The sequence below is a fragment of the Atractosteus spatula genome, chromosome 28, assembly GCF_055471065.1.
Source record: "Atractosteus spatula isolate fAtrSpa1 chromosome 28, fAtrSpa1.hap1, whole genome shotgun sequence".
Taxonomy (NCBI): domain Eukaryota; kingdom Metazoa; phylum Chordata; class Actinopteri; order Semionotiformes; family Lepisosteidae; genus Atractosteus; species Atractosteus spatula.
The window spans coordinates 6,348,064-6,363,631 of record NC_142733.1 but is presented as its reverse complement, the minus strand read 5'-3'; the positions used below and the strand labels follow the sequence as shown (position 1 = coordinate 6,363,631).

The 15,568-nt window shown below is 40.7% G+C and overlaps 1 protein-coding gene across 1 annotated transcript; it reads right to left on the bottom strand.

Annotated features, from left to right (window-relative positions):
• Positions 1–3,806: 3,806 nt before the first annotated feature.
• klf2a (Kruppel like factor 2a) lies at positions 3,807–6,246 on the bottom strand. The gene is made up of 3 exons (XM_088907455.1): positions 6,165–6,246; positions 4,990–5,902; positions 3,807–4,795 (listed from the first exon to the last, which is right to left on the bottom strand). Exons 1-3 carry the CDS (start codon positions 6,240–6,242, stop codon positions 4,620–4,622), a joined length of 1,167 nt encoding a protein of 388 aa, XP_088763581.1. The 5' UTR covers positions 6,243–6,246; the 3' UTR covers positions 3,807–4,619.
• Positions 6,247–15,568: the final 9,322 nt, after the last annotated feature.

Genomic DNA, 15,568 nt, shown 5'->3' with positions numbered 1-15,568 from the left:
CTTCCTTACTGTGCTTTGTCTAACCACCTCTCCCTGTTTAAGAATTAGCTGGACCAGCATAATGGTGAAGGTGCTGGTTTCACTGGGCTGGGGTTGCTAGACTGGAGACTGGAAGTTCTGCAATTTGATGAAGTCCTACTTTGCATTAGACAAACATTTAGTCGCACACACAATTGTTTGATGCAGATAATTTCCAAGTCAAAACTGGAGTACATTTCTGTGTGAATCAGTCCGGACACTTTTATCCCAAATGACACAGTGTTGGGGGGTAAAAAAAAACGAGTTCTTATTCTTGACGTATGCCTCTTTCCTGGAAGTAAGAAAGGTTTATTCCAGCAGGTGGCATCCTTATTCCATGTGATTCCCAGTTTTCAGAGAGGGAGCTCCAGGGCCTCTCTTTGCTAGAACACTCTCGTCTGCTTTTGTACCTCTCCCCCAATGTTACAGAGTTTTAAAATCAATAGGATTAAAGTGTGTCGAGCAATGTGATAATCATGAGCATGATTCTGTAGAAAAAAAATCAACCATCAATTCCTATAAATGCATTTCTGACTATAGTGCTAAGGAAATAAGGATAGAAATATTTTAGTAAGTGATCTTTCTTAGCACATCCGGTGTTATATTTAATATATATACTGGTACTTTTTGTACACATGCTTGTCTAGAAATAGACCACACCTTGTGAGCTGAAAAGGGGAGATGTGATGTTTCCTATTTAGAGCTGAAGGGGAGATCGGTCATGAAAAGGTGAGATGCCCCCTCCCTCTCCCAGGTAAGGGGGGGGGGGGGGAGAGATGTTTCCAACCTTTTATTGCGTTTCTTGAACCAGTTATCTGTGCCCTCACAGCACATAGAGACCTTTTGAACTCGCCCTCTTCATTGATACCACAGTATTATGGTGTGCCCTCAACCTCACTAAAGGTTCTCATAGAACTTCCTTGCTGTTCTTCTGGGTGCACTCCAAAGCTAGAAAAAAATATATAGAAGTATTCCTGCAAATCCTTATTGCTTGTTTTGTTTCAATGGAATGCCTCAGTCATTATGTTCATTATCAAAGACCTCTATAACGCATCTGTTAATGCCATAATGGATGCTGTCCCTCTGCTTTTTGGGGGGTTTTCAAAATGGACTTGCATGTGGATTTTTTCCAAATTGGAGGAGTATTATGACAACACTTAGTACCATAATACCATAGGAGTGGGTGTGTCTGGTTCAGATTAATACATAACTAATATATTCCTTGAGAAGTGAGTTGTGTAATACATACAGCAGGCTTGTTTTCAGTAACTGTCAAAAAGCACTTATTTTTATTTTTATTTAATAATACATGTTATTAAACTTGTTGTTTTTTTTGCCAAATACTGGGTTTACTCTGGCCAATGCAAACTTTGGAAGCAATATCTGATTACAGTTTATCAGCTTCTCTCTTTTATGTGTGAAAAAAATGTAACAGAACATTCTGGAACAAAGAAACTAAAAAGTCCACTTGTCAGAGAAGCCAAGTGAATTAAAAATGCCAATAAATGTCTCGGTGAGGTCAGCATATTTTTGCAGAGTTCAGGCTTTTGTGTTTTAATGTTTCACATCATGAGGAGCTGTTTGAACCGTAGGTGAAGAGTTTTAAAAATGAAGCGTGTGCTTTGACTAAGCGCAAAAGTGAGCGGAATTGATTTTCAAGTTGAGGGAAGAATGCACTTTACAAATCTGACGTGTCTTGCCTCTTCTGACTTGCAGTAATTTCTGCAAGTGAGAAAACTTTCGTGCTTCAAACGCCTAAAAATAGACTTTGGCTTTTATCTTTTGCCTGATGTTTCAACGATGCCATTGGCCCTGTTCCAAAAGCTGAAAATGTGTTTTATAGTGTTACGGGGGCAAATGTAACGAGAAAAATCCTATGCATCATTTTATCAGAAAAGAATTCCAGTAATTTTACACCTTGATAAATGCATTTCAATGCATTGCAGTCATTGCATCTTAAAACGAGGGCTAACGGCAAATTTAGGGTTTAGCGTAAATTAAAATCTTGTTGACAGTCGTTCAGCGGTTGAAAATAGGTGGAGACGTTTTAGGATGTGGAAAAAAAAAGCTTGCTACTTGATCAAAAATAAAACATGATAATGAAAAAAGAAACCTGACTGTTTGAGTTTCCTCAAACATGTTTCATTAGTAATAGATTATGGGGTTGAACATGCATTCCTGCTTATTTGAAAATCCACATCTGAAAGCAATCGTTGAGTTTTCTGCTTTCAGCAAACAGAAGTTTATGGTTTAATTTCTGCTGAAAGCATCATCGTGTTTTGTTAAAATCTGTTGTTTGATTTTCTTAAAAAGACCTCTCCAAGACGATGCCACTGCTTACAGTAAAGTTAAAAATAACCCTAGCACATGTCACATTATCTGGGCATGTTCGGGTTCACGTTCTGTGCACTTTGTAGTAAACGTTGTAATTTTAAGCAGAAAAAAGTGAAATGAGAGAGTAGGATTTTTCACTTCAGTGGCTTTTCTATTAATAGCAGTATTTGCTTGAGTAACTGTGACTTGAGTGTAAAGATCAAACAGACTCTTAATATGCAATTTGCTATTTAAATGGATCTTGTATTCTAGTGCTGGTTTTGACACATGGAGCTAAGAAAGGTTATTAGCCACAGAATTTACCGTAAGGGAGTTGTCTTCTGAAATATGATTATCTCAGTATAACATTTTGATGCGTCTCAATCTTATGCCCATGATGGAGCAGTAAACACAAAAATGATAGTGTTTTGTCTTTTTTAAATGACACAAGTTTGATATGTTCTCCGTTTTCTGTGAATTGATTACACCAGAAATCTCTCTTATCACCTCTCTCTTATCTACCTTATCGGTTTAAATCTTAAGTTGTTTTTTTTTTCTCAGCTGATTAATGTAATCCACTTGCAACATAAAATATGGGCTACATTTCTGAAACAAAGAGGGGTATGCTATAAAGAAATGACTGCAGCTTGTGGATGGATTAAATTGTTTTTTCACTACTATTTTTTCATGTTTTTAAATAGCTGGAAATTGATAGTGTGTTCCACAGAACTGAATCTTCTGTTGAATCATCCTAGGTCTTCTATTTAATTTTATTTTTACTGGTTAGTTTCTAAATATTTGACACCATTGTGTGCTTTCCACGGTGAACTCTGTTCCCCCCCCCCCAAGATCAAACCTGAGCTGTGGAGGTTAATTAAAATTTAAGTCAGACTTAAAATATTGACTCTTTTCAGCGTCTGTCATGAAGCATTTGGCAAAGTAGAATTTTAAGCATTTTCTAGAAGCCTTTATTCTCCCCCCTCTCCCCCCCCCCCCGCAATTAAACTTCATTTTCATCACTTTTTTTCAGTCTTTTCAAATGAAAGCTGGGTTCGTTTGCTGAAGTGTGGTATACCCTTGTGTCCAGACGTATCTAAATTGAGTCTCTATAATTATGTAAATTTAATGTTTATATTTATAGGCAGAAGCCACAGGCTACTGGCAGAGGCATTGCAGCAGCTGGAAAACATTACTGTCTAAATCGTAATACTTACTCCAAGCCTGATCTGGGTTTAATATAGCATCTTGTGCCCCTGCATTAACAACAGGTCTGCTGATGGAGAAGGTCTCCTATATATTAGACTGGTATCACGTCCAGAGTTCTCTAGACTTACAATATAGAGCAGAATTTTCAAATCTTAATCAGGAAGCCAATTCTGACTTTTGTTTTTTGGGGTGGAGAGACAAAACCAGTCCTGTTCTTGTACAGTTAATCAAAAGAAAATCCCAACATGAAGAAACAGGAGTCAGAACTATTCAATTCAGTTAGTTTAATATTTACATTAAAATACAATATTTACATTATACAAAATATTTACATTCTTTATAGAATTTTCAGTTGGAAAAAAAAAATAGTTTATTTACAAGACATCTAGCCCTGCATCAATAGTGTAACGTGGAGCTGGAACAGACAATATTATTGCACCTTCAAGACACAATAGGTTTGAATAGAAAACTTCTTTTCATATACTTAAAGACCCTGACTTCATATGGCATTCAAGATAATATATATATGCAAAAACATTAAAACATTCAATTCAAGCCACTTAGGGCAGAAGGCAGTTTTAAGAGCAAAACATTGTCTTTTTAAAGCTTATTTCATGTGCAGTTTACAGTTATATCAAATATAAATGTCACTTTTACCCCATAGACAGTTTGGCATTTTTAAAAAATAGACTTGGCATAGAAAGGCACTATTCATGGTTAATAAAATATATCACTATTATAATTAATTAAATGTCAATGTCTAGTTCCAGTTGAGTCAGAAGTGGGCAAAGGGCCAGCCTGGCAGATCAAGATGTTTGCTCAAAACAAACATTTTATAATGCTCTGGAAAAAAAAAAAGAATTTGAAAATTCTTTGTCTTACCAAGTAGTACCAGCTACATTTTTTTCCAAAAACAAAAATTATATAAAATTTGTACAGTCGCTCCATGTTTTTTTTTTCTCTCTCAATAACCATTAAATAGAAATGATCATACAGTTACATATTTTTTAAAAAAATCCAGATTTGTTGTTTTGGTTGTGTTTTTTTTTTGCATAGTCCATAGCCGTGTGCCGGCGCTGGGTCTACATGTGTCTCTTCATGTGCAGCGCCAGGTGATCGGACCTGGAGAAGGCGCGCTCGCACAGGTGGCACTGGAAGGGACGGTGCCCAGTGTGCTTGCGGAAGTGGCGGGTCAGCTCGTCGGAGCGGGCGAACTTCCACCCACATCCTTCCCAGCTACAGTGGTAAGGTTTCTCACCTGCATTGGCAAAAGAGGGTGGGGAAAAAAAAAGGTTTAATAATGACACTTGGAAAGCCTTAGCGAACGAAAGCGCACGAAACGTCATCTGGATATCGTGTAATGTTCTCAAAGTTTCAGACGTGCATTTCTTTTTGTTCGTTCTTTTTTTTTTTAAATACACGAAAGCGCGTAGAGGAGGGGCAGTGGCTCACCTGTGTGTGTCCGGTGATGCGCCTTCAAGTGCGAGCTCTTGGTGTAGGTCTTGCCGCAGCCGGCGAACGTGCAGGTATGCGTAGCCGTTCGCTTCCGCGGCCAGGACCGGCGGCCCCTCTTGGGCTTGGAGTCCAGCAGCTCCAGGGGCGAGGACGGCGGCGTGAGCAGGACCCTCTGCGTGGAGGGCGGCAGGCTGAGCCCCTCGTCGTACATGCCGTACTGGTGCGCGCTCTGGAACGGGAGCTGCATCTGCGGCGGCGGCGGGTGGGGATGCGGGAAGCTCGGCGCGGCGTGGAAGTTCTGCGGGAAAGTCAGGGAATGACGCAGCGGCGGCTGGCAGTCGGCCGTCATGAGGTCGTTGGGGCTCAGCGGCGGGGTCATGCTGCCCGCCGCCTGCGGGGAATTGGCCAGCCTGGGCTGCTCGAAGGACATCATGCAGGACACGTTCCCCTCCTGCTTGATCTTGGAGCAGGACTGGGGGACCATGCCCATAACGGGTCCGTAACCGTCCATAGCGGGTTCCACTTTGATGCCGTCTGCAAAGTCCTGGCTGGGGAAAGCCGAGGTGACCAGGAACCTCCCCTGGATGTTGTTAGGCACGTTGTTGGAAAGACAGTAATTGTTGTCGATTTCAGACCTCAGGAGCTCCGCCATGAGACTGGAGTTGTACGAAGGAGGAGGACTGCTGTGTTCAGGCACTGTGTAGGCGGCTGGGGTGTTCCCTGTTTGGTAGAGGGTGCCCGGTTCAGCAGATACCATGGGGTACTCCCCGGCTGCCCCGAGCGCGTTTATGTTTTCCGAGCCGGTGGTGTTGGCAAGAATAAACTCCAGATCCAGATAATTGCTGAGATCCTCGTCGTCTTTTCTTGTTAGGCAGTTGTCCATGTTCGGCAAAATATCACTTTTCCACCTCTGCGGGGGGAAAACAAATGGAAACGGCTTGTTAGAAGATGTGCACCTAGCAGGTTAAAGCGAACACGCTGCGTAATAATACTATCTGATAGAACCCACGCATAAATATTCTTTAAAATGCCGATTCTGATAAAAAAAAACATGAAATGCATTTAAATAAACTATGCAACGTATACATATATTTTAAAATATAATCTCCTAGTAAAATAATATCAAAACTGTTAAAACTGTGATTTTCTCAGAAAAAAAAAGTCATACTCACGTTTTCCCAACTTTTTTCCCTGGGATTCGCAAAAGTTGAAATTGAAGGTAAAATGGTCCCACTTAAGGCCATTTCCATGTGTTGTTGCGGCAAAGAAACGTTTCTTTTTTTTAAAAAAAAACTTTCTTTCTGTCTATATGTATGAGTTGGTCCACTTTACTCCTCTTGAGAAACTTGCTAAAATAGTAAAGCAAATAGTTCTCTTCTGCTTATATGAAGTAGTGTTTCAAAGTCATGTGCAAGTTTGATTGGTAGGAGATCCTACCTTATAAATATTGTAGCTGAAAAGCTGAACCAATTGTACGAAGCGGAGGAAATACGTTCAGGATGGAGGTAACTCGTCCTAAATTTAGCCCCAGTATATAAAGCTGCTTCTCACTGACGGCTTAAGCTCTCTGCTCCACTCTACTCTGCAGAGCTTCTTAAAGCTTTGGTACCGCCCTCTAGGCTGAAGCCATAGAAACGAGTTTAACAAGTCTAACAATGACGCATCGGACCGGCCCCTTCTTTAAAAAAAAAAATGCACTTTGGCAAGCAATAAAAGTACACTACTGTAAATACCATAACATGAGTAGAGAAAGCTTAAAGGGGCATTCTTTTATAAAGTATGCGCAGACATGATAAACTGCAATTTAGAAGACGACGATAATCTCTTCGTGTCGCACGAGTTTCTGTTTCATAAATCCTAAAAATACACAGCCAGGACGCGGCATTTTTATGGTTTTGTTTTATTAAGCCTTGAAAGCGTTTACAGCGTTTATTTTAGCGCATGACGAAATACCACCGACTAAATGTCCGAGAGAGTACTCTTGACACGTTTGTCAAAAGACGGCTTTTGAACATTTAACACGTGTTCGCACACTTTTCGTAGCCTAAAACGAGCCTAAAACAAGTGCGCGCTAGCCGCGTTTCCCTCTGGTACAGTAGCTTGCGTGCACACATATCGAAATACACTGGAAAACCTAAGACTATTCATCTGCTTGTGTTGAAACAAAAGCTGGGTTTCCCATCAAAGCTACGCGGAGAAACTTTCAGACCAGGTTACAGGAGGGCTAAAGAATACCATACAGAAATAATATACGATTTACAATTATAGTGTCGCAAAGTGTTATTTGCAAGCGTCTCGCTTGCTGTAATTCTTGGGTTTAGGGGGGAGACCTCAGTTTAGCCCGTGTTGAGGTACAAACACTTAATGCTTGCCTTCATCTTTTCAAACAAAGAAAAGCCGTGCAGCTCGTGTTTCTGATGTTTACAGAAGTTTATTCATAATCTCCCAGAACTGCATTTCCCAGAGAGTAGCAACATTTGGCAAAAGACCAAGAAAAGTTTCCCTGACGTCAAAGAGGTTGGGATTTTAAAAGGGAAGAGTATTGTTTTGGTACAAAACACTGGTTACTAACCCGAGACCGCATTTTAAATAAAAAGCCAACGTTGAATATTATAGTCTTTTACATTCTAAGAATATGTTTTTGCAAAAATAACCCCGGTTTCTCTACACACCTCATGTGTTATTCTCTGTCTGTTTTATAAGCTAAATATTACGGAATAATGGTTATATCTCTATATAGAACTAGTAATGTTGCCGATATTTCCTTTGGCCTTCTCATGAGTTTTATTTGATCATTGACTCCAGAGAGCGTTTATTCCCGGACAAAACCTGACGTGAAGTACAACTGCACAAAAAAAGACCTAAGCACGGGCGCAGGGCTAATTTATTTTGACGTAATTGCTTTCAATTGAGCGATGGGCTACAACACCTGTCGAAACTCGCAGCTCTATTAAACCGCGACTGATTTGCGCATCATTATTGAGAAAAGGCCATTCAGTCGTCGCAGCAGGAATTTCAAAATGTCCCCCAGCCGGGCCACCAGGCGCCAGGTAGCTGCGAACCCTTTTCAGGTCTCTTCAAACGCTGTGCTATTAAGGTATTTAACACTATTTTGCAGCCTCATTCAGGTGCTAATAACGGGTCTGAACTGGGGGTAGGCTTAGGTAATTTCTTTGTCCGAGAGAGGTAGGACTCTCGGTGGTATCAGGCTCATAGAGGCAGTTTCGGTAGAGGGGTACGCAGAGCACCAGCCTGATTGTAATCATGGAGATAAGCCTCATTAATTGGCGATGGACATCTTTTCACACTTCACGGTATCCCGAGAACTCCGTAATGTGTTTCGAAACTCTCGGACACAGGTTGAGAGAAGCATTAGGGGTGTCTCTGTACTCGGTTGCATTTGATTGATCTTGTGAGACTAAGCTGCTTCCAATTAACATTAGTTTTTAAATATACAACCGGGAAGGGTGTCAATGGAGCTCGAGCTCTTGAATTAGACGATTGTTTTTTTTCTGCAAATATTAGTCTAACAGTTACATTGTTTCACGGTGTAATGGGTTAGTATAAAATAGAGATGAAGTGGTCTGTGTTTAGTTAAATGATTTGCAAGGTGCATGTTGTTACGGCAATGTGAATTTTGTCTAGGAAAATAATGATTTCTCAAGCGTGCGTTAACGACCCTGTGGTTTGTGAAAACCGTTTTCTATACAATTTCTTTTTTTTTATATATAAAGAATGCATGTAACAGCATTAAAAGTTGGGTTTTTCATTGAAGATAACCCCCACCCTGACACATGTCTGACCGTACGTTTACCTCTTTGCTTCCACAATTCAGCGAGTAAAGACGATATTTCACAATCGTTGGGGTGCTGTTTGTTGTACTCCTTCAGTACAGTAACACCAGGGTCAGCTGTGAGGCGTTTGGGTGTGACCTACCGTGACAAGTGGAAAACGAGAGTCTTAACAGTGGAGACCAGTCAGCTCTGTGTTTGTTTCGAATATAACCCGAAATACGTGCTCTTCTTTAATACTAACACCGGTTCTTGTTGCAGTAAAGTTCGTTCAAGTGGGCCTCTCTCCATCTTCAGCGTGCACCTGCAGTCGTCAAACAGCTTTTTGTGAGGAGCCTGGCGTTTTCTAGAACAATAAGGCGTCCCCTCATATTAGACAAACCTGCCGTGTCTTGGCATTCCATCATATAAAAGACATGGGAAAATGAAAGAAAAAGTGAGAGAACGTGGAAACTCATCATAGTAACACTTCCTTTGTCAGCTAATATTTCTGGACTCTTGTGAAACCTCATGGGTGGATGGTTTTGATCATTTCTCAGTTTTAACATCCATTAATGCACTATGCAATAACCTGCCTTTATGATTACTTGCAAGGCTTAATAATTTACCATGCATAATATAAGCCTGATTTTTTTGGAGTTACCAGACATTGGATTCAGTATTGAAGAATGACTCTTATTTAGAAGTTCAAGAGCACTGTGAGTGACTGGAGATGTTGCTATGCTGTAATTATCATATGGCAGAAGAGTCCTGAATTCGCGTGATAGAATAGCATTACCTTGGCTAATAATATCATGCACATTCTTCCACAGAGCACAAATGGGGGAAGGGCTGTTTTTTACAAACTGTACCATTACAGCTTGTTCTGCCCTGCAGCCAACATAAACTGTACTTATTAATTACTGGATGGCTTCATAACGCTGCATGTTTGTGGTTTTGAAATTTCTGTAGCTGAGGAATTCAGGCGTTATCGGTACATGCTTATGCCCTATGTTCAGTGCAGTGATAGGCCAAAATGAGTAGTTCCGTGCCCTTAATAAGAACAACCCAAAGAAGAAACACAGGTTTGCAGTTTGCTCTCCCAATATGAGGTGTATTCTAAAGATTGTGCCTTTTGGCGCATGTTGTTTTTAAATTTCCTTAATTTTTTTTAAACAGCATTCCTAAAAATGTCAATCCAAAAAAATGTCGTCTAATTGTTTGCAGAACTAAAACAAAAAAATCAATTAATGCCAAGAAAGAGCTCGGCACCTTTCTGCGCTGCCGAGGACAGGAGTTCTTGGGGAGACTGTCCCCACCCCCGTTGCTGTCATGCATGTAAATGCAACTGGATTTACTTCTTGTCAGATCACTGTCTTGTTTAAAATGCAATCAGGCAGCCAGATCTCTCAAGCCATTGACATGCATCCAAATTTACAGGCTCCATTTTCACACAGAGGTCAGCTGAAGGTGCAATTGTGGGGTGCTGTCATTTGTCATGTCGGGGTTCTTTAAAAAGCTTCAAACGTGTCCAGTTTGAAGAGACCTGCTACAGAGAGGAGCCCCAAGAGAAAGGATTTTTAAGATACCTTTTTAAAATTTGGTTGAATTAATGCCTCAATGCTTTATGTACACATGGTTGAAGTTTTTTTCTGAAATGTTCATATTCCTCTCTCACAGCTTCGTATTTGCCCCTGTTTTAAAAGCAACAGCTCCTTACATTAGGAAACCTTTCCTTTAATATGTCAAGTTGCAATTAAATCAAGTGCCTTGATAAACGGCTGAAGACTGACGCCAGTGACAGGAATGTAATTCTATCACTATTACTTCAAAAGACCTAGCTGTAAATATGCTCAGTTGAAGGCACTGACACACTGTTGTCCCTTTTCTTGATCTAATCATAAACCTGATTGCCACTTTTAAAAAAACAATTCGATATGGTTCCACTGTGTGTTATCTCTCGGTTTTGCTTAAATCTTCACCATCTTTACATTTTTTACTTCTGTGAGAAGTAATACATGCCGAACCTTTCCCCCTCACGGAACTGGCTGACGCTGAAGGCACACATAGAAGAAATATTCTGTAAGATCATTGAGCTCTGTGCTGCTTTCGTGGAGTGTTACTCAAGTTCAGGAGTGACTGGCAGTGTTCAGCTCGTACTCTAGTGAGCACTACGGTTTTCTGTGAAGGACAAGCCACTCATCAGATTTCCAGGAGGCCCAAAGGAAGTGTACCCACGATAAAGAGAGGCTATTGGCAAATCTAAACCCGTGACCCTGGCTTCGCTTTTTCTCTCATTCCATCAGTAAAAGTTAGTGTTCAGGAATCACAGAAGAAATCAACTTCCCCCCAGAGGATGAATCAGCACCAGAGAGCCCTGCTGGGCTCCCACATGTCAGGCGGCGGTGTGCTTAGTTCTGTCCTGGGGGATCGGAAACTGTGTGTGTGCGCGTGTGCGTGCATCTGTGAATCGCGCAGCATTTCCGCCTGGAAGCAAAGGATCACGTCGAAAGGAGGCGTTCGGTTGTGCAGCGCCCTTGCAGCCAATAGTCACGTCCACAAAAGACAATGTCACTTCCAGTGTGATTTCTCACACTTTCATCTTTGTCTGACTTGGTGTTCTATCAGTGATCCTAAAGTAGTAGTTGTTCCTTTGGTTTTAAGAGGATTTTCCTTTTTCACTGGAATACCTCACCCAGGCAACTGGGTGAATGACCACGGCTGTTTCAGGATCTAGGCATGGCCAGGGTGCTCTGTGTCAGTTTTGAATTTCATTCCCAGTGCAGTCATGCTTGTCTTCTCCTCTCCTCTAGTGTCAGACTAGAAACGCCTTGGAGTTCCTAGAAGCGTTTCCATGGGGCTTCGCTATTGTGGAATCCGCTTTTCATAAGCGCCCTGTTGCAGTGTCTATAGGCCTGTGATTCAGCACTCACATCCCAGTGTCATCTGCTGCTGTTCTGACTGCATCATAGTCATACCCTCCAACGCTTGACTCAAGCTAAATATTGTGATTTCCTGCCGCATTACGAATGCATGGGCTTCCGGATATTTTTATTTCTCGGTTGCTCATCATTATTTTCGTGCAGTTGCTGCGTTATAAAATCTCCTGGCTGGGCAGGAGGAATAGAAGTGTGCCGAGCGAGGATCGGAGGTGGTGCTTTGCACGCGGCGGTCTAGCGTCCGTTTAGCCAGAGCTCTGGGAGGGAACAAGCCATTGAGCTTGCAGACCCCTTTTCAGGAACTTTCTGCATAACACCTGAAATGCAGCTAAAATGGGAATTCATAAGATGCATTTTTCATGACTTTTTTTAATGACTGATTTCTCTTGCATTAACCAACAGCTGTGTTTTCTGTAACCTGATGCAGAACGAATATGCCCCACCTACTACACCTCTGCTTGCCATCACTTGATCTTAACCACAGTGCAAAAGACCCATCTCTTTTTTTTTTTTACTCTGAAGTGTTATATGGCATAGACCAAAAAAAAAAGAAACCGCTTGGGTTATATCATTGCTACAGCTTGCTTTTGGTGGCAAGGAAGCATCAGGCCTTGCTAACACTGTAATTTCCCCCTTGTGTCTACTCTTATCATGGCTGTGATTAACCTTTTGACTTTTTTTTAATTGCTGATCCACTGATGGCTTGTGTTTGTCAACTGAAGGCAGCCTCCTGATTGTCAGATTGATATCTCAAATGGATGTTGTATAATACATGATTTCTCTTAGAGCTTTGATAACCGTAACTACAACTTCCCTTTCATTTCTATGAGAAGGCAAAAATGTAGACTTCAAGATTACCGCAGGACATAAATTGCCACTTTGTGAATTTCTAACAGTATAGGTCCTAGGTCTGATTGCAGATTGCTATTATCTTTAGTCCTTGCTTTAAAGCTGCTTTCAGTTTGATATACATTCATTTACTATGAGATTGTTACTAAGAGTAGATAGATAGAGACGTTATTGATCCCATGAGGGAAATTTCAGAAACTGGCAGAGTAAACACTGATATTGATAATGAAATCTCACAAAAGGTTTAAAAAAGTGGTCTGTTTTTTTTCTTCTTTTGGCCAGGTATTTGCCAAATGAGTGATGTGGCCCAGAGCCTCCTTGATCAATGAGCAGGTAAGGCAGTGATGTTTTTCTACCCCTGGAAACTCCACGCTAAATCTAGTTTGGAAGCCGATGGTGTAAAGAAGCTGTGTAAATACAGCTCGTGCTGATCTGTCTGGACCACAGTCCGTTTCTAATAAACCAAAACGGCTTGTTTGTCTGAAACCAACCTTCACGACTCTGATGGACAGAAGGCCAGTGCAGGGAACACCATTTGTTCCAGCTTGCTTCTGGATTTCCGGCCCTTTGGTAAAAGGGAATGTCCCAAATTGACATTTCCTTTTTTAATTAAACCGGAATTAGTCTTGCCTCCTGGCAGGCACATTTGTACTCTAAAACCTCTCGTTCACCATGTAATTGTTATATTAGTAAGGCCACAACTTTGACTCCTGGCCACAATGTGTAGTATGCTACTCCGTTTTCTCCCTGGATAATCTATAGTGATCGTACTGCCGAGTGCTGATAGCCAATCAAGTGCAGATGATCCAAAAGTACTGATTCTAAAATGTACAGGGTCTTGGGAGTATGGAACAAGCTACCCAGCCACGTTGTTGCAGGCTGTGCGCTGGATTCCTTCAAGAAGCAGCTAGTGAGAACCCTGTATCAATTCATTACTAGCTACCAAGCAGGCTAGGGGGGCCAGATTGTCTTCTTTCACTTGTGCCATTCTTATGATAAAGACTTTGTAATGCTGCATTATTTAGAACAGTAATAAACATTTACATCCCGTGGGGTTTGTGTGGAAAGCATTTAGGCTCTTCAGTGTAGTTTGTACAAAGATAAAGATGCTTTTGTGCACTGCTCCATTCACAACGTGTGGTATAAAAATAATTATGGTTCAACAGGTAAATTGCATCTGTATACAGGATGCAAAGAAACAAGTAGTATGAATTTTATGTTAGAAAATTGAAAGAAAATAACAATTTCGGCCATTGAGGGATTTGTTCTTTCTTTCTGTTTTTCAACAGCACTACAGTCAGTCATTTCAAAGCACTTCATAATACATAAGAAAGCATATATTCAAACAATTAAAAATTAAAATTACAAAGGTGAATATGACATCAAAGACTAAATGCTTTTTGGATTATATACTCCTCCAGTCGTTTCCAAGTGTTGTCTTGTATAAATTTCTTAACTGGCGGGCAGGTGAATTCAACAGGTGCACCAGCTCTTTGTATCATATTCTAATAAGAGGGCATTATATTTCAGTTCTTTAGGTCTGCAATAAAACATGCATGAAACATTTAAGCAGTGTACCAAGACCCTTCTCCCTTGAATGTTACAATTCTGAATGATGCAGCCCATTAGCCTGAAACAATACATCTGCTGTCATAACTACCTGTCTACTCCTTTAGTTGTTTTCGTATTTCTCTGCATGTGCTCGAGCTCAGAAAACATTTCCGTAGTTATTGCTAGAACTGCATTGTGCCCAGAAACCCTCAGAGTGTTAAAAACAGGTTTCTACATTGTGTGGCATGAACTAGGTGCTCCCTTATATCCACTGTTTACTTAGGGGAGTTAAGGATGATCGATTTAAGGAGAACATCTGCATTGATTTTCCTCCATATTAATTGTCATGTTATTCAAAATAATGCAATCAGTTAATGTGACTATTAATGTGGCTGGAAACAGTTTTGCATGTGGTTTCCTCCTGTAAATGAAACACCAGTGCTTACTGGAGATGTACTTTCTGCACCTTCTGTCTCCAGGTGAATTGGATTCATTCACCTTGTCCCACAGAGTGTCGATTGATCAGTTGAGTCTGACAGCCGTTCTGCTGTCTTCCCTAGTCCTGGAGTTCCATGCACTGGCTAGTTTTTATTCCATCTGATCTTAACTTCCTAATAGAAGCCTCAATTGAATTAATAAGTTGCTGAATTGTTACAGTTGCAAGTATTTTTTTGACTCGAGAGTTTGGGATGCGATGTTAATTAAGAAGTGCAATAGTTTAAAGGCTACTTCCAGTAGGTTTAAACTCTACAACAAGCCACACAGTTCAAATCAATTCTGTTATGAAGTCTATTACCAGTTCAAGTCAAATACACAATAGTGTAACTGACGACTTGGCTGGATCATAAACCAACAGGTGTGTGGTTCTCTAGGACCAGGGTTGGGAAGCCTTGTTTTAATGTGAAATCACTGTGGTCATCTAACTCCCTCACCCAGATCAGATCAGCCATGTAACTAGGTTGCGTGGCCTTGTTTCTGAGTAAGGGCAACTCTGTGGGGTGGCGGAATGTAACATGTGAATGACCTTCTGGATCTGGGTCAACCGTGTGATATTTCCGAAACAGATCTGCAAGCTGTATTCTGCATTGTATTTGTAGATAGGAGTCATGTATGTATGTTTTGACTTATCTCCTGTAGATCTGTACAAATAGTTCAAGTGATTTAGGTCCCCTGACATTTTATGCAGTCAAGGCACTCATCAGTACATAAATAGTGTAATACCCAAAGCTTACTTCACAACTATTAAAATGGCATTTAAAGTGCAGATGTTATCAAAATGCCACCTAAAAATATCTTCACATTGTTATCTAAAATAAATTACTATTCTGAATATATGGCCAAAGTTTACCTTCTGTTCCCCATTAGCACAATTTATATTGTCTTAATTTCTATTAAGGCATTGCTCTTGGCTTTTGTTGAATATGTATTGTACTCCTCTCTGTGGTGCACTTGTGAGCACATGCTAAT